Source organism: Mastigoproctus giganteus, chromosome 6 (genome assembly GCF_048544385.1).
Source record: "Mastigoproctus giganteus isolate SK-2022 chromosome 6, ASM4854438v1, whole genome shotgun sequence".
Taxonomy (NCBI): Eukaryota; Metazoa; Arthropoda; class Arachnida; order Uropygi; family Thelyphonidae; genus Mastigoproctus; species Mastigoproctus giganteus.
In genome coordinates, this window is record NC_143580.1 from 36,841,157 (window position 1) to 36,860,793 (window position 19,637).

Sequence of the window (19,637 nt, forward strand, 5' to 3'; positions counted from 1 at the left end):
ACTATATTTCTACAATGCCAGGCGGAGGTTTAACAAGTTATTCTAACAATTACTCTCTGGCTAAAAACAAAAAAATTTTAGCATATCTATCCTGTAATCATCCTTTTCCAATTTAATTATGTCCCCTGTGTCATCCAAAAAAGAGCAAGGATACCATCAGCACTCCCAGTTTCCTACAACACTCCAGTCAGGTCTCACAGCTACCTCATATCCAGATGCTGCAATTTATAGAACTGCAGTCTTTACTGGTAATAGTACCCTTTCATGAAATTTCATTCACAAACCAGGAGACCAACATCCACCACAGTCATATACTTCACCTGTGGAAGATCAAATGACCAGTGCTCATTCACATTCATATCAGCCAAGAATTCCACGTACAACATTGTGAGGAGCATTAAAGAATACACAGTGGATTCCAGTTATTTGGGCTACCAGTTAATCGGGGCAGCCGTTTATTTGGGGCAAAAATTAAAAAAAAAACAAACCAATCGAGAAAAATAGCCAGGGTTTTCTTCGCTTAATTGGGACAGCATGCTGTTTAATCGGGGCAGGAGATTGCAGCACTGGAGATTACCCTACGATTCCAACAGTACGTGATTCAGTCGAAATTCTGGAGGTCACAACCATAAAACAATTAGCAGTCACCTGTTTATTGGGCTTTTCTGTTAGTGAAATTATCATAAACAGACAGTAAACTCAATCTTACTGAATTTGCGATAATACCAACAGCTGGAATGCTGTGGGTTATTATGGTGAAATGTGTTGACACTTCCATGGAATCTTCGATCATAAAAAAATTAATTTTCAGAATCTTCTCTTCATTCCTATTTTTAAAGCTTCGTAACTTGTTACTCCATTCTCACTTGCGTGTATTGTGTTACTTGCAATTTGTGTGTGCCATGTTCTTTGTTATTGATTGCTTATCTTTTTATTGTTTTAAATTTTAACCCCCACCCACAAATGTCAGTGAACAGAAATGTCAACTAGTTCTATGTACATGTTACAGTACGTATTAATTATTCCGATTATCACATATATTCTTCAGATTTTCATGTATCATTTAATTTTTTAATTGGTAAGGTAAAGGGTAAATTTGTGCTTAATATATCTTTACTTTTATAGCCTGTGGATAATATTCCTCCTATTTTCTCTAATTAGAATCACTGTTTAATAGAATTAAAATTCAATTCGCAAATGTGATCACAATGACCGGCGCTTACTACACATCGTATAGTAACAGTACTTTACTATGGCAAGTTTGTCGTAATGCGATTTGATTGTACAGTGAACTAATTGTAAAGGGGGGTACATTGTATTTTTAACTATTTACGTGAAACTTCGGATAATTGGGGCAGCCGCTTAATTGGGCCAAAATGCACTAGTCCCGATGTGTCCCAAATAACCAGAATGGACTGTATTACAATGGTTTCTTTATAAAATTCCAGGAAGTGCAGTAATTGCTACTACAAGATTTATCAAAACCATTTACTAGGTGGAAGATCTTTTATGAACATTGAGCAGGATGAGAATTAGTTCAGTTTAATGAGAATTAAAGCACTATCAACTGCCACATTTCAGCAGACAACCAACACAGGTTGAATTTACTACACAAGGAAAGGTAATGCTGTGGTTTCACCATGTTATGTCAGGCAATTTTTATTTGAGAAATGTTGAGCCACTGGTTTGAGATTCTGCTTGGTCAGAAGTTGGTAATATGTTGACCTTTCACAACATACAGTCCTACCTACAGGAGAGGTATGTAGTTGACACTATACCACACATGCATGATAGTGCATTGGCTTATATTGAACACCCAGTAAAGCAATTATTCATATCACCAAGTAGGTGCTATGAATAATTGGCCCCAAGTAGGTGCAGCCACAGCTCCTATTGGGGCACTGCTCTCCAACTTTTTTTCCAGGAAGGGATATTATCCTAATTTTTTTCTTATAAAGAATAATTACAAAGATTCTTTTAGTTTTTGACATTCAAGAAATCATAATCAACTTTATCCAGTGCCAACCAGGTTGTATTGTCAGTATGACCATAATGTTCAGTTCCACCACATCTAGCACTACAGCATGTTACCAATAAACAAGTTTCCATACTAATTACTACAGGAAGGAATTCAGCTAACATGTACACTCCACAACCCCTACCCCTTAGCAGACTGCACAAATTTTACTAAAATTAATCTAGAAGTTATTAAAATATGAAGCATTGCCTATCTAATGGTTCTAGCAAAATTCACCTCTCAATGTCCTTAAACAGTCTTATTCTATTTCTGACATTTGGGTCATTTAAGGATGATTTACTTTGTGAATTATGTTTAATTTTTTTAACAGTGATAAACCTTCAGAAAAATGTGCACTTTTTTTTGGGAAGGGAAGCTCAAGTTTTTTTTTTTTTTTTAGTTCTCTTTTAATTTAACTCTTTCCAAATACATCAAAGCCTTACACAGTTAGAACTGAGGCAAGTCTCATACTAATTTATACAAACTATAGCTGATTTTCTTACTTAAATGTTTTTTACCATGAGAGGTAATACCACGCCTACATTCAATTCTGAAATTGCAATGGTTGCCATATTGAGCAGTTATGGTATATTTATTCTGAACTATAACATCTTATTGACATCGCTTTGTATTTTTACTGGAAATATTTGGAAGAGTATGTACCTTCTATGCACAAAAGATGTTTAATCTAAAAACTAAAATTATAGAAGAAACTTTAGAAATTAAACAAAAGAAAAGGAACTTAAAATAGCAAAACTGTGATAGGTACAAACTGAAACAAGTAAGTATAAGGCATTACATCGAAAGGGCTGTCAATCCACTCAAAGTCCCCGACGAAGTAGGGGATTGACGGCCATGTGATGGAATGCAAAAATGTATAATAGTAATAAAATAGAAGTATACTGTTAATAATAACTAGTAATTACCTTTTGCGACAGATAATTTTCATCAATAATTTGTCATGAAAATTCATTATCATTAAATTTCTAAACCTAATATGTATAGGCCATGTGGAATTAAGATGACCTAAATAAGGCTAGCTTAATGACCAGAATTGTATGAACACTAATGCCTATATGTAAAAATCACCAAAAATAGGTAACAATCAAAAATTCGAACAATTAGAAACGAATATATACTGGTACGTATAATGTTCAATTGGCCAATACGGCAAAAAACAATGGCATTAACGATGCACAAAAGAAAGATTAAAATACAAAAGAATACATACATCTAAATGTAATATTAATTGTATTTGTATGTAATTATATAATATATATATATATTACACACATTCAAAAGAAAGTGCATCACCTAGGAATTTAACATTTCTAACCCTTTTACGCAATGGTATGTTACATTAATGACTAGCATCACAAGTAGAAATATAAACAAAAGATATTTATTAATAGTTAAGGTAAAGCTAAGTAATATTTGACAGGTGCTCTGAAAATATTCCAAAATGAGCAGATTACATGGGTCTTAATCATCGTATGTTTCAGCAGTTTCTTTCAGAAATTTAAGCTGAATACGAAGATGTAATTTTATATAGTGCAGTGAGATGGCTTAATTGTGGCAAAGTGTTATCATTTCATTAAATTGATATTTTAATGACAGAAAAAGGAAACCAATAAAACAACTATCAAATGGAGTGGCTTTTTGATCTTGCAATTCTTACAGACATTTCTAGTTGTTTAAATGCTCTTAATTTGAAACGGCAAGGGAAAAGAAAATTGGCCTCCGATTTGTATGGTGACATCAAATCATTTCAGAATAAGTCATTATTTAAATACCAAAAATTGGGCAAGACCATTTAGTTCACTTTGAATGTTGTACCGAGCTAAAAGAGAAACATATTTCCAAAGGATCGTTGCCTCTTGTTTTTACAATTACTTTTTGATGAGATTGAGAGTATTTGCTAATATAAGATCCCATGAAAAGACATAAGCTTCTTTGAGAATCCATCTACTTCTATGGCTGAAAATTACAATCCCAGCTTGCAACTTGAAATTATTGATCTTCAAGCCAAAACATGGCTCTCAAAAATAAGTATATGGGCTGCGAAAATAAACTACTTGAATTCTACAAGGCTCTCCCATCTGAAGATTTTCCACTAATAAATGAAAATGCTAATGAAAATTGCTATTTTGTTCAGATCGACATATGTTTGCTAGCAATTTTTTTTCATGCATGAAATCAAATAAATATTTAAAAAGAAAACAGATGAGCATCTTCATTGTGAATTGGCATCCCAAATTTTCAACAATATCCAGCCTCAATCATCTCATTAAATGAGAAGTTTTGTTCGGTAAATGTTATTGTGTATTTTACTTAATAAAATTTGAATATTTTAAGTTTTAGGTGTATCATAATTTATTTACCTTAATATTGAAAAGCAGTGATCATTTTCAGGTTTTAAATTTTCTAAAGTGAGCATTTAAAAGACAAAAGTAAGGTATTTAAAAAAATAAAAAAGTAAAAGTATATTTTTAAAAAAATTGTCATTTTTATAATTTTAATAAAATTATAAAAATAAATGACTGACAGATTTGTTGCACAAGTGTTAGGAATTTACATTTTTTATATATATAGCCTGAAAATAAAAAGCAGTAACATGAAAATAGAAACTTCCTTTTATGTGTAAAAAGATATGGAAAATGTAACACTAATTTTTCTCAAATCGCTCAGTGCGGCCCGTGAAACAAATTAACTTTGAATGTGGCCCCTGTACAGGAAAAAGATTGAACACCACTTCTCTAGAACACAAATGAACTTTTTTGTTATATTTTATGATGTTCTTATGCAGTCAATAAACAGGGTCTATGAATTTTTACTTCCATTCTCTGGATCGTGAATCAAGATGTCTTAACTCTAATTTCAAAGTTGAGAATGACAAAGATGCAAACTTAGAAGTATTTAGGAATTTCTACAAAATGTCACAATTTATAAGTGACTTTTGTCCAGATATATAATATAATTTAAAAAAAATTATTAAATTAAAAAAAAATTTAAAACAACTAAAATTTACCTTAACTACCCACAATCCAATGTGTGGCTCACACTCATAAAAGCAGAGATCTTGTATAAAGTGGCTCCAACAACTATATGACATGTTTTTACCAGTTTGAGAATAGCAGTGATTATAATCAAAGTTGTACATGTTGGTGGTGTGCACATCATAAGTGGTATTTGAAGTACAGCAGGAATGGTCCTTCCAAGGTATGCACTAAAAAAAAAATATATATATATATTAGTTCACAGAACAGTTCCACCTTTTCCATAACTTGGAGAGCATAAACTATTTCTTTATAATTACTACTATAAAAAAAACAAATGTCTGTGTGGAATTCTGTAAGAAGGTGCTATAACATTTCACAGCATTTACTACTGGTTAGTAGCCCAGAGACTGTGCCAAGTTAGCAGTTGTAAGGCATATGGTAGTCCAATACCGTCATAGCAATAATTCAGAGAAGTTAAATTTGAAGGGTTTGATTAATATAATGTACTTTCCTGAAGTGATTAATGCTCCATCTATTTTCTTTAATGGATGCTATGGAAACATATCATTAAACTTGCCTATCTATATGGACCAAATCTATGACCTTATAATCGGGAGACAAATTATATGATCTAGCCTGTAAAACTAAACCACTGGCCAGTCTTCAAAACCAAACGACAGGTTATGGGCAATTTAAATGAACCACGTTTATATTGTATTACCTGCCATGGCACAACACAACACTGCTAGCTCATCTGGAGAGGTCTGGGTTCAATTCTCATTATAGACTGGAAGAATTTCTCATTCTCTTCAATTGAGGCTGTAGTTATCTGATCTTAGGCAGAGGGTGTAGGATTTCCCCAGCAAGTTATTTTGTGATAGATAAAAAGATAAGCATCAGCCTGCCTAACATGCAGTTCAGCATACAAACGTTCACTTCTATAGCTATAATACAGCTATGAGAGTATGCTTGGGGATGTTCAATATTTAGTATGGCAAATGACACAAGAAAACAAACTGACAAACTAATACAGCATTGGCAAAGAAAGTGATCCTTCCCTGACTTTTTCCAAAGTCTAGTACAACCAAATGATGCCAAAACTAGGATAAGAGTTCTCCAGGAATATTCAATTAAAGAAATACAAAATAAGCTGTAATTCTTTGTCTAAGTGTTAAAACATTAGATAAAATGTCCCATCAGCAATATTGCAAGGTCTACTGATAGAATATTTTGGTTCACATATTATAAATGGCGACTGTTTTTTGGCTACAGATTTAATTTTTGGAAAGATGGACCATATGTAGTTAAATGTTGATACCTGGAAAAAAAGCATTACCAAGAATATTTGCAATTTCTAGTGGAGAGAATAATTCCTTCCCATTATGGTTAAGAATGTTTGCTGATGCTATCGAGGCAGAGTTAGGTGGGTCGGAAAACTGCTAGATTGGGGGGGATACAAGGATTAATAGATTAACAGTAGCCACTGGCAGAGGTGAAAGTGATTCTTGCACTGCTTCTATGGGAATGAGCAGCAGCCTGGAAAATAAGATGAAGGATATTTCAGAGACTGCTGGGAATCATTGGGGTACAAGTAAACACACGAGTTGTGTTAGGGTAGCTAAGAAAAAGAACAGGTGTATGTATACTTGCGTGTACACCAATGCTAGGAATTTAGTAAATAAATTTGATGAATTTCAGGTATTGCTCAAAACATCAAAGGCAGATATTGTTGGGATTTCAGAGAAGTGGTGTCACACAGATATAAGGAATGCAGAACTGGAATTTGGGGAGTACAATGTCTACAGAAAGGATAGGAAGGGAGGAGGGGTTGTGCAATTAGTTAAACACATAAAATCCAAGGAAGTGAAGCCAGTCGACATTGCTGGACAGTGCAGTGTCGAGTCAGTTTGGTGTGACATAAGCATTGGGAGATCAAAATTGAGTAGGAGTGTGCTATAGGCCTAATGACTATGATGAGTATAATAAGAAACTGTACAGGGAAATAGAGTGGGCCAGTAAATCAGAGGGTCTTATAATGGGGGATTTTAATTTCCCAGATATTGACTGGAATTTGGGGGCTGGTCACTCACACACTAGCAAGGCTTTTGTGGATTTATTGGATGATTGTTTTCTACATCAGCATGTTCAGGAGGCAACTAGAGGGAGTAATACTCTTGATTTGATTATCAGTAGTGATTCTTCATGCATTAAGAATCTGCAGATAAATGAACCACTAGGTGGCAGTGATCACAGTGTGCTGAAGTGGGATTTACTCAAAGAGGTAACTACCATTAGGGGTAAAGGGAAGGGTTATTGCTTTCGTAAAAGCGACTACGATGGACTGAGACAGTATTTAAATTCTATACAGTGGGACCAACTGATGATGTTACCAACAGCAAATTCAAAATGGAAAGCATTCAAAGAACTTATCTTGGAAGCTACTGGGCTTTACATACCAACTAAGAAATATTGTTCAAGGTTTAGGCCTAAATGGATGTCAGATGAACTAATGAGACATGGCAGAGAAGAAAAATGCATGGGATACATACAAATTAACACCTGACACAGAAGCCTATTATAGATACAAGTTGATCTGTAACCAAGTTACAAAGGAGGTTAGGCAGATTACGAGAAATCTCTGGCAAGGGATGCAAAGAAAAACAGCAAAGAATTCTTCACTTATGTAAACTTTAGAAGGAAGGGGATGAATAAGATTGGTCCACTTGATATCGACGGGTCAACTGTTGATGATCCTGCTCAGGTAGCTAACAAACTAAATGAATATTTTGCATCAACATTCACACATGAGGAGTTATTCAGCGAGGGGAATGCCAGACGTGTATCCAACTCTGGCAGTAAGCTAGAGAATCTTGTAATAACTGAGAGTAAAGTGGAGGAGAAATTGTTGAAGATAAACACAAGAAAGGCACCTGGGGTAAATGGGATCTACCCCAGGTGCCCCAGGAGGCAGCAAAGGAAGTAAGCAAACCCTTAGCCATAATTATGAGAGCTTCCTTGGACTCAGGGGAGGTACCCATAGACTGGAAATGTGCAAATGTGACCCCAATTCACAAAGGAGGATCAAAGGCTGACACAAGTAATTATAGACCTGTGAGCTTAACTTCTGTTCCAGGAAAATTAATGGAGGCACTGGTTAAAGAAGCACTGCAGGATCATTTAGACAAGACTTCAGTTATAGCTCGGACACAGCATGGTTTTGTCAAGGGGAAGTCTTGCCTGACCAATTTGATTGGATACTATGATGCAGTCACAAAAGAACTGGATGCAGGGAATAACTTCGATATTATATACTTGGATCTTAGAAAGGCTTTTGATACTGTTCCACATGGAAGACTTTTTTTTTTATGAGAACCCCAAACATGAGAGGTATTAGAACCTATAGTACTTAGTACCGTGTTTGGGTTGGAGGTTGAGAAGACGAAAGAAGATATTTGTTGACATTGGACTTGAACTTCTGTAGATTGTAATTTTCAGGAAATACGTATGAAGGGAGGTTGTTCCAGAAAACGGCAGTTGAATGAATAAATGAGGAAGATGAAAAGTTAGTTCTGTGGGTTTGAAGTTGGACAGTAAATGGATGTTGGCTGGTGGCGGCACGTGTTCGGACTGTTTTGAAAGAGAGAGTGGGAAGTATAGAAGCCAATTCAGAAGAACAGTGCCCATGGAAGTATCTGTAGAAGAGGCATGCAGCAGAAACAGTACGTCTATGAGAAAGCGAGTGGAGAGACTCTGTTAGAGATGAATCATTAATTAACCTAACTGCCCTCTTCTGAATGGAATCAAGAAGCCTGAGAGAGGTTTTGGGGGCACCACCCCAGATGTGGGAACAATATTCCATGGCAGGGCAGATTTGCGATTTATACAGAATGAGCAGCTGTTTGGAAGAAAAGTAACGCCAAGAGCGAAAGAGAAAACCAAGTTTTTTAGATGCAGAGGAAGCAATATTTGTAATATGCTTGTGCCAAGAGAGATTAGAAGTCAGGGTAATCCCCAAAAGAGATATCATTTTGCCTAGAAATCAGAGTGTCACTAAAGATAAGCATAGGAGCAGAAGAATCCTTTTTGCGAGATATAAGACAAGACTGAGTTTTAGAAGGGTTGAAATCAACTAAGTTGTCTTTGCCCCACTGGAGAATTACCTGAAGATCGGCATTTAAGGAATTGGCAGCAGATTTTCGAGAACTTGAAGCTGATTGAGCAGGACAAGGTTTCTCAAAATGGAAAGTTGAATGCAATGTGCTATCATCGGCAAAACTATGGATAGGATTTCCAGTCAATGGAAGAAGGTCATTGACATACAAGAGGAAAAGAGTGGGGGAAAGAACTGAACCTTGGGGGACACCGGCATTAGTGGAGAAGTTAGAAGACAGAGAGCCATCTACCATCACCCTCAGTGAGCGATCAGAGAGAAAACTGGATAACCAATTACTAAAAATAGATGGCAAACCATAAGATGGAAGCTTATTTAGAAGATCTTTGTGTCAAACACGATCAAAAGCCTTTGAGATGTCAAGAGCAACTACTTGTGTTTCACCGAACCTTTCCATTGAATTAGTCCATAAATGGGTAACATAAGCCAGAATATCACCAGTGGATCGACACTGACGGAATCCATATTGATTTCTCCATTACTTTAGAAAGAGTAGAAGTAATTGCAATGGGACGATAATTGGATGGGAGGGATTTGTCACCCTTTTTAGGAACTGGCTGGATATGAGCAAATTTCCAAGCAGAAGGAAAAACACCTTTGGAATAAGAAAGTGAAAAAAGGCGGCAAAGAATAGGAGTAAGTTCAGGGGCACAGGTTTTGAGAACAAGTGGAGAAATACCATCAGGACCTGGAGCTTTCTTAGCATCAAGATTCATCAAAATCCTTCTGATATCCTTTTGACGGAAGACCACAGGAGGCATTGAATGGAGCGTGTTAGGAATGGTGGGAGGTGTTTTACCAAGATCATTAATACATGAGCTGGAAGAAAAATGGGATGCTAGCAGGTCAGCTTTATCCTTGGCTGAAGTGACAACAGAACCATCTGGTTTGGACAGAGGTGGGAGCAGAGATGGGCAAAAGTTGCAGCCAATAGCTATGGCAAGAGACCAGAATGCTCGGCTACCATTAGGGCAAGAAGCAAGTTTTCTGCTCTTAGCCTGTTCAAACTCCAGTTTGGACTGATTAATAACTGCTTTACAATTGTTGCGAGCTTTGGTGCAGGCAGAAAATGAAACTGAAGAATTAGAAACAAGCCAATTACGATATGCAACATTCTTCTCTTGAACAGCTTTAGTACATTTATTGGAAAACCAAGGTTCAGATAAAGGACGAGATTTTAAAGTGGAGTGTGGGATAAAGGATTCCATTCCTGCAAGAATAATTTTACTGACACGATCTGAGCAAACGTTGACATCAGAAGTTTTGAAACAGTAATCCGACCATGGAAAAGAAGAAAAGAAGTCGCGCAGGTCATCCCATTTTGCATTCTTGTAATGCCAAACAACACGAGGTTGGGAATAGCCATGAGATAAAGATTCCATTGGAGAAGAGACAATCACCAAGTTGTGATCTGAAGTGCCTAAAGGACCTCTCACTTCGACCTCGTACTTAGAAGGGTTGTTTGTGAGAAAAAGATCAAACGTATTGGCTGTATGATTAGGATTGTCCGGTATTCTTGTAGGTAAATGAACAATCTGTGCTAGGTCATTAGTAATTGCAAAAGCCTCAGCATCTCGACCTGCTGGGTTGGTATGACTAGAAAATGGAAGCCAGCTGGAGTTGTGAACGTTAAAATCACCAAGGAAAATTACCTCACTGTTAGGAAAGTTTGACTGGAGAAAGTCAAGTTGCAAAGAGAGGAAGTCAAAGAGCTCCAAGTGATTAGTGGAGTTGGGAGAACGGTAGAGACAACAGATGAATTTGATACAATGAGGTAGAGATTTTAAGCCAGAGAAGATCAAAGAGGAGATTCCAAATTGCCAAGTCTCTGACAGGGAATATCAGAACGGACATATGCACAAGTACCACCTTTGAGGCGAAAGGAATCATACAGCGAATAATTTGGGCATCTGAGATGAGAAGTAGTTGAATCAACTGATAACTGAGATTCAGTCAGAAAAAGTACATGGGGTTTGGAAGACTGCAAGTGGAAATGGACATCGTTGAGATTGGAATTGAGACCACGTATATTTGTGAAATGAATTAGGAAGTCCTTGGGAGGTTTAGATCTTTTCGCAGATAAGCTTGCTCTGTTATTTGGACAATTCATGGTGTATTCAATGGTAAGAAAAAGTGGGTGGGACATGCTGTATGAAGTAATGAAATTTTTGGATATGGCGTACATGTGGTAAGAATATACCCAGATCCTTGACATAACGTGGCCTCGACAATGCTCCCCGCATACACACTACTCTGACTCCCTCCAGTCACTATCTGGCAGAGTAGAGGTAGCAAGATTATACACTAGCTGATCCGGAAGCCTCCTAGAGAGTTACCAATAGGTTTGGTCCGGTGTACTATCTAGCGGCCGGCCTGCGAACACCGCTTTAGAGCTGTACCCTCGAAATGTAAGGAATATTGGATCTCGCCACGACATTCATCATAACCTCAAAAATCATCAATCATACTGCATGATGGAAGAGATAGGGAAGGGCTGGCCGGAACTTAGCTCTAGAGACTAAACATGGGTTCCACCACTTCAAGCCTCCAATAAGCAAAGTGGTGGTATTTCACCGGTTGATGAGACTCATCTACCACCTAGTACTGCCTGGTAACATAGAGGGGCGGCGTTCCTCCATGTGGTGTGGGCGCCACACCTCGACCCCTGCTTACGTTGGTTCACACCTGGGTGGTCACCCACCATGTACTTGTGCATGGAGGTTATACCCAGGATTACTAACAGTCCCACCATCGTGAAGGTGCAAGCAGAGGATTTGGCTGTCATAGACCGTCCGGACTTCACCGAAATTGGGTCCACTTGACTTAAGTGTCACCCGAATATCAGTTCCATCAGCGTTTTAGACTCCCAGGTAGCAAGAACAGCTTGTCTGGCATATCTGAGAGAATGTCTGTGACAACCTCAAGGACCAAGGACTGCTGCACAAATTGGAGCGGTTGGCATTGGAGGGAAATTGCTGCTATGGATAAAAGGGTGGTTGAGGGGGAGAAGACAGAGAGTAGTAATCAATGGACACTGCTCATCGTGGACTAATGTTATTAGTGAAGTCCTTCAGGGTTCAGTATTGGGTCCATTATTGTTTTCTGTATTTATAAATGATATTGATGATGGTATATCAAGCTTAATGTCCAAGTTTGCAGACGATACGAAGGTTGGCAGGGTTGTCAAGGACACTACTGACACTATGCTGCTGCAACAGGATCTGGAAAGGTTGAGCAGATGGGCTGAGAGGTGGCAAATGAAGTTTAACATTGACAAATGTAAAGTACTACATATGGGAAACAGCAACCCCAGAGCAACGTATCAACTCTGTGATACTACACTGCCAGTGGTAGAGAATTAAAGGGACCTGGGGGTATTTGTGCAGGCAGATATGAAGTTCTCTGAGCAGTGCAGACGGGCTGCAAGAGTAGCTCATGGTGTATTGTCAATGATATATAGGAATTTTTCTAGCAGGGATAAGGAGGTGATTATTGCCTTGTATAAGGCAATAGTCAGACCACACCTTGAGTACTGTATACAGGTCTGGAGGCCTCATTTCAAGAAGGATGTAGAGCTGCTGGAATGAGTACAGAGAAGGGCAACAAGGTTAGTGAACGGAACGAAGGGTTGCTCTTAAAAAGAAAGGATTAAGTTTTGCAAATTACAGTGTCTGGAGACTAGGCACCAGCGAGGTGGTCTGATAAAGGTGTATAAAGCCTTGAATGGTTTGAGCATGCTCAATGCTGATGGGATTCTTCCTCTTGCTCAGAATAATCACCTGAGAGGGCATAAATTCAAATTGAGGAAAGACAGATGTAGGATAGACGTGCAGAAATTTGCCTTTAGCCAGCAGGTGGTTGGTTGGTGGAACAGACGTCCATCCCTTGTTGTGGAAGTTGATAGCCTAAATAAGTTTAAGGTTCAGCTGGACAGGTTTTCGAACAAACAGAGGGGTGAAGTGGAAGTGGTTATTTTTTATTTATTTTTTTTTATTTTATTTATTTATTTATTTTTTTTTGGCTGATGCTGCATAAACTTGCTTTCTTGCATCAAGTGCCTCTACTAATGCTAATCAGGGAAGACATTTAAAGAGAATTCCATATTACTTTGGAGTCTTTAGTAATTGTCAAGATAAACTGAATCTTGGAGCCAGATTAATGTTGCTTACCCTTTCTGATGTGACATGCTTTGCTCAGAGTTTTTTCTAATTAATTACGTTGGTGGTGGTAGGAAAACTGAAACAAGAAATTTTGTTCTTATTTTTTCATAATATTACATGCCTCGTTCCACAAGGCTAAGTATGTAGGTGTTATGAGTAGATGTTTGCAGAGTAGCAGTATGTGCCCAGTAACACTGTCAACTAATTCTGTGTGAATAATTTTTTCATCTAACAAAATGGATGATTTGTATGTTATCCAATCTGCTTTAGAAAAAAACTTACAATTTGCAGTGAATCTCCATTTTCATGGAAATGGTTTCCATCTTGCATATGATTGCAAAGCAATTTCTGTTAACTGACTCATTTATTACTGTCCATTCAAAGCTGGGTACAGAATTGGGGAACAAATGGAAAGATCAATGGCTGATGTTGATCAATTTGGTAGAAGGTATCTGTATAAGCAAATCCTCAGGGTCTAGTGCAACAAAGATTTTGTGGGAGATAAAAGATAAGCATCAGCAATTCCAATAACTATATGCACAGCAACTACATCTAGATCTGTCTGTACAGGAATTTGTTTTGATGGTACTGTTTCCTCTACAAGGATGTAAATGGGCAGCAGTTGCAGTACTCTTGTATTTTTGAAAGAAAAAGAAAGCCATCCACAGCAGATTATCACTTTCAGATGGCAACAGAGGAAAACTGGTACAACCAAAAAATCTAAATACATATTTTGTTATAAATTAAATCATACATTAAGTCTTTAACCATTGTTTTTCTGAAGCTGATTGATTACTGATTATAAACTCAGTGAAGAAGCAGGGTACCATTTCACAACAGGAATTTAAATACAGTAGTTTGAGAAAATAATGCAGCCTCAGACAAAAAACAAATGATTTGCATTTTTTCTGTATATTAAACATTTCATTTCCAAAATTATAATAAACCTACTTCAATACACCTGCAGAAAATAGTTACATTCATTTGAAGTAAATTGACAAATGATCACACACGCACACACACAATTTTACTGGGGGGAAAAAAGCTGAGAAAACATTGTATATAATTTACAACAGAAATCATTAGTACTGAAGTGGTTAAAAAAACAGAAGTAAAATAAGTGCAACACTTCTTACTTGTTGATAGAGAGCACTTTCTTTTCCTGGTTTTGTTTTGTGGTTTGCTGCATCCATGCACCAGTTCAGCAGATCATCTTTATTGGTAGATAACTGACCAAGAACCAAATCACCTAACCAAAGCAGAAGAGAGCACACCAGGAAGAGCTGCATTATCTTAAAAAATAAATAAAATAATAAAAGGCAGGTTTATCAGTAAATAACAAATTAATCCATTACATTTATACTAATACTATGCAAGTACAATGGAAACACATGCAGAACTGGAACAAAGGTAGGGGTTTTGGCAACAAGGTTGGAATGCATAATAAGATAGATAGTTGAGTTGACTGGGGGAAGCCATATCTAAATATTTATACTGTATATTTAAATATTATATACAAATAGTAGTTGTTGGTGACTATTGTCAGGGAAACATGCTATGTAAAAAGGATAGGTGGAGCAGGACCAGGGTATATCTGCCAGGGGCAAAGGTTGATGACATTATAGAGCGGATATCATCTTAAGGGCACAAAACGTGATATTGTTGTAGACATTGGCATAATGATATTAAGTGTAGGGGACCAGCAGAATTACTTAACAAGTACAGGTCACTGCTGAAAAAAAGCTGTGAATTAGGGTTGAATTTGAAAGTGTCTGCAATTCTGCCCAGACATGATAGGAGGGAATATATGATGAGAGCCTTGTCGATCAATTCGACGCTGGAAAGATTGTGCAAGGCTCAAGGGGTAGAATTTTTTTCAGCCCGGTCTGTGCTTGTTAACAGGAGAGACTGCTTCTACAGGGATGGGATACACTTAAATAGAAAGGGTGCAAGAATATTTTCTGATGTTATCGATAGTGGCGGATTAAGGATAGTTGGGGCCCTAGGCAAATTATATTTGGGGGTCCCAAAAAATAATAAAAAAAAAAAGAATAAAAAGTTAGGTGGCAAATAAATGAAATTTTGTACTTTTGAATTTTTTGCTTAAATTAATCAAGATTTTTATGATGTTTACTGAAAACATTAACCTACTTTAGAACACTATATGAAAATGTCTTGGCTTGGGGCCCCCCAAAGCCTGGGGCACCTAGGCACATGCTTCATTGCATTAATGGGTAATCCGCCACTGGTTATCAAGGCAGTGTAAGGTGGGTCGGAAAACTGCTAGCTTGGGGGGGAGGGGGTTACAAGGACTAATAGATTAACAGTAGCCACTGGCAGAGGTGACATTAACTTAATGTCAGAGGAGAGCCAGATAAATGTGTTTAATATCCTCTCATTCAGCTAATGTCAAATGGATGTATTCTACAAGGATGCCAAGGCAAATGAATAACAGGTAGCTAGTTTAACTGAGTAAATAAAAGATAGCATGCAACACTTACAGCATAATGAAAAGCTCTGAAGCATATAATTATTATAAATTGATCTGGAGTTAATACCACAGAAAATGGTTATACTGGCAAATCCCAAGTACAGTATCACTGGATAAAAGAGCAAATCAATGGGACAAGGAGTTTTCACATGCAATGCAAAGAAACAAGCAAGGCAAGACTCAATGGATGAGGTTTAGCTCGTGTGATAAACCAGCTGATATAGACAAAGAACTGAATGGATACTTTGTATCCATCTTTACAGATGGATGTCTACATGGCAATCAGAAACTGCACTGGAGAGAAAGAAAAAAAAAAGAAGAAATATGGAAATTAGAGGGTTGTTTACTAGAAAAACTGTTGGCGCCTCCGTAGCCAGGTGGGAAGGAGCAGCAGTGCGTAGCACACGCTTCTTGATTAGACCGGGGTTCGAGCCCGTCACCACCAAATACGGATGATGCGGAAAGGTCAGGAAATGGCCACCGCATATCCCGGAGCAATATGGCCTAAGCTGCTAATGCTCCTAAAAACCAAAACAACAACAACAACAACTAGAAAAACTTGAGCCTAGGAGCAAGTAAGGGCATATACCCAGTTATTCTGAAAAAACAAAATGTGTAAAACCATTAAAGTTACAAGGGATTTGTTAGACATGGGCAATTCTCCTGGATTGGAGAAGCACCAATGCACACTAAGCCACAGATGGTTCCAAGAAAAAATGGGCAACTACAGCCTAGTTCAATGTAACAAAAAAAAAAAAAAAAAATCACTGAGGCACGATTAAGAATGCAATAAGATTATCTGGATACAAATGGTACTCATAAGTTAGATGTAGGAAATAACTTATGTTTATTTGGACTTTAGCAAAGTATTTGTCTCAGTGACACATGAAAGGCTACTATACAAGCTGGAACATAACAGTAAAAATCGTTATATGGATTAAGGAATGACTATATAACAGGAGGCAACTGTAACAAATGGTTATGCTTCAAAATGGGATGAGTTAGAAGTTGGTTTTCTCAGAAATCTGCTGGGACAATATGTCTGATTTTCTTAAATGGAAGATGAAGGGATATAAGGATTAATATATCAAAATTTGCTGATGCAAACTGGGAGTGTGGTTAGTGATCAGCACTAAAGCAGTGCTCCTTTAGGATGACTTGGATAGGATTCAGGAATGGTCCTTAAATGACAATGTTTTAATTCTGAAAAATGCAAGGTTATACAGTTTTTATGATAATTTTATATTTGAACATAAATGTCAAAATAATTCTTAAGTGTATAGGTTTAAAATTTGTAGATGAAGAAAGGAATTGGGGGGGGGGAGTTATGATTGTCCTACTGATGATTTATCGAATGATTGTTTGTAGAGGTTGGGAGGTTAACTCCACACCTACAAAAAACTTCGATAAATCATCAGTAGGACCAATCATAATTCCTATATAAATCATAATTAAAACCAGATACCTTCAAGGAGGATCTGATGGATTTATAAGGCTTGAGATGGGACAGTAAAACGAATGAACACAAAATTATGGTAATAAACAACCGTATAACTATGGAACAAATTCAAAATAAGGGAAGAAAATCATAGGGATTTCCTTCAGCTAGTAGATCATTAATCATTAGAAAAAGGTTCCCCTACAAGGCAGTTGAGGGAAAATTCAAAGGCGAGTTGCACTGGCATCTGTGTAAAGAGAGGAAACAGGCTTTTTTTTTTTTTTTAAAGCTGATACAGTAAAGCCTTTGGTGTTCTTGTACTGCATGACTAACACCGCTACTTAGAAAACTGATCTGCTGCTCATTTGTTCCTTTGAGTACAAAGCGCTATTCAAGTACAATAATACTAACTGGCAATTTTTTTTTTTCTAATAGAACTGCACCTGGATAAGTGCACAAGAAGACAGCCTCATCCAACGTAACTCAGCAACATTGATGATTAGAGCAGTCTATCACTTTAAGCATGATTTTTTTTTTTTTTTTTTAGTAAAAAATATCATACATAATTTAAGTCATCTGTACTTTTCAGATGACTTAAATACACACAAATACAGCATACATAAAGGATTTGATAAAATAATATGGAAATTAAGTCCCTTGAATTTTACTGGATAATAATAAACAAAGTGAATGTGAGAAAACAAATTCATGCAGACAACCAAAATATTTATTAATGATATCATTAGAGTGAAGGGCAAAAAAAAATTGTCCAAAGATATTTACATAATATAAAAAGAATTATAATAAAAGAAACTTCTGCAATTTTACTTTTATTGAAGAGTTAATTTTTTTTTTTGTATGTGTTATTTCAAAACAACTTTGAAATGAAACAAAACCATGGACTCATTTCTATAAATGAATGATTTCTCTTAAAAACCTGTTTCCAGACTGCATTTTGAAAACTACAGCTTTCTCCATGAAATCCAACAAAGATCCCTATATTATCTTTAAATCCACAGAAGACTGGGTGGTCAAGAAATAAATTTTCCAGATAACTGACTCTCTGAATAGTCTGCAAAATGAAAAAGCTTTTAAATGTGAAAAAAAGAAGTCCATTTATTTACATACACATTCATAAAAATGAATCAGTAGAGGAAGATTTAAAAAAAAAAAAAAATTGAATACATATATAAGTATTGTTTGGAAAGGAAAACATGAAGTCAGCTTTTTCTCTTAGTTGGCTTTCTTGCACATGGTGCTACTTAAATTTATAGCAACATCTTGCCAGCAAGAGACTCCCAGTTGGAGACAAAGCAAATAACTAGGACAATAGAGATTCTGATTAATCTACTCACATAGTTGCGTATGCTACTTTTTTTTTTTTTTTTTTTTTTTTAAATACACTGGTCTGAGTAACAATTTCTGACCAAAAAATTTTATCCAGTGATTTGTATTTTTTTAAAATTATACAAAAGGTAAAATGCTGGGCATCTGCAATGTCATACACTTCACCTTTGACTAAACTGTTCTAGATTTAATCTGCCAGTCATTTAATCTTAAATGAAAGAAAACTCAGAGATATACATCAAACTTAAAATTATAACAATCTGTATATCATAAAAGAAGTGTAACAATTAATGTTAGTGCGCACATCAGAAATTACTGTGTCATCTAACCTTCAACGTAGTCCTCAGAGTTGCACTTGATTGCAATGCTCTGAAGCTTTTGGTGGTGGGGGACTTTTTATCATGGTCCCATAATCAGTTACTCAAAGTCAGTTTAACAATACAGCAGATGAAACAGCCACATGTTACTAAGAAACCAATTATTTTTGCTGTATCTATTATATTTTGAAAAAAAATTTCATATCTGAAATCTTCCACTTATATATTCTTGATTAGAAAATCAGTTTGGATAAAATATTCCAATCATCTAACAGCTGTGATACAATAAGATGTGGAGTAATACTTTTGTAGAAATAATAGGCTGCAATAACAACATACCCTACGATGTGAGGTTAGATTTACTCAACTTATTTATTTTTTTCTTTTAAATTGCTGGGATCAAATAAGGGTCAAAATCTAAGAAAGCTTGCTTGAAAACTGTAAATTATGCTAATAATTAGCAAGTCAGAAAGTTATGTTAAACCAATAATGTTTTGATAATCTTAAACTAATATTATTTCAGTACTTTGTTCTACTACTATTTATCTATGAATATATTAATAGAAGGTCCACTCTGAAACTAACTCCAAATGTTTTCCCCACTCATGATGTTGCATATGAAATGTAAATGGTGCTAGGTGAAACTTTAAATAAAGACATCAGTATCCTTCAGGTGAATCCTACACTACATACTGGG

The 19,637-nt window shown here is 36.4% G+C and overlaps 1 protein-coding gene across 1 annotated transcript in view; it reads right to left on the reverse strand.

The window, feature by feature from the left end:
- The window catches only part of LOC150084169 (folate receptor gamma-like), a 35,831-nt gene that overhangs the window by 8,606 nt on the left and 7,588 nt on the right, over window positions 1–19,637 (reverse strand). Inside the window, exons 2-3 of the mRNA XM_090375078.1 lie at window positions 14,484–14,639; window positions 5,046–5,243 (exon numbers count right to left, since the gene is read on the reverse strand). Coding sequence (XP_090231204.1) covers window positions 5,046–5,243; window positions 14,484–14,636 — 351 coding nt within the window. The 5' untranslated portion in view covers window positions 14,637–14,639. The remainder of the gene's footprint in view (window positions 1–5,045; window positions 5,244–14,483; window positions 14,640–19,637) is intronic.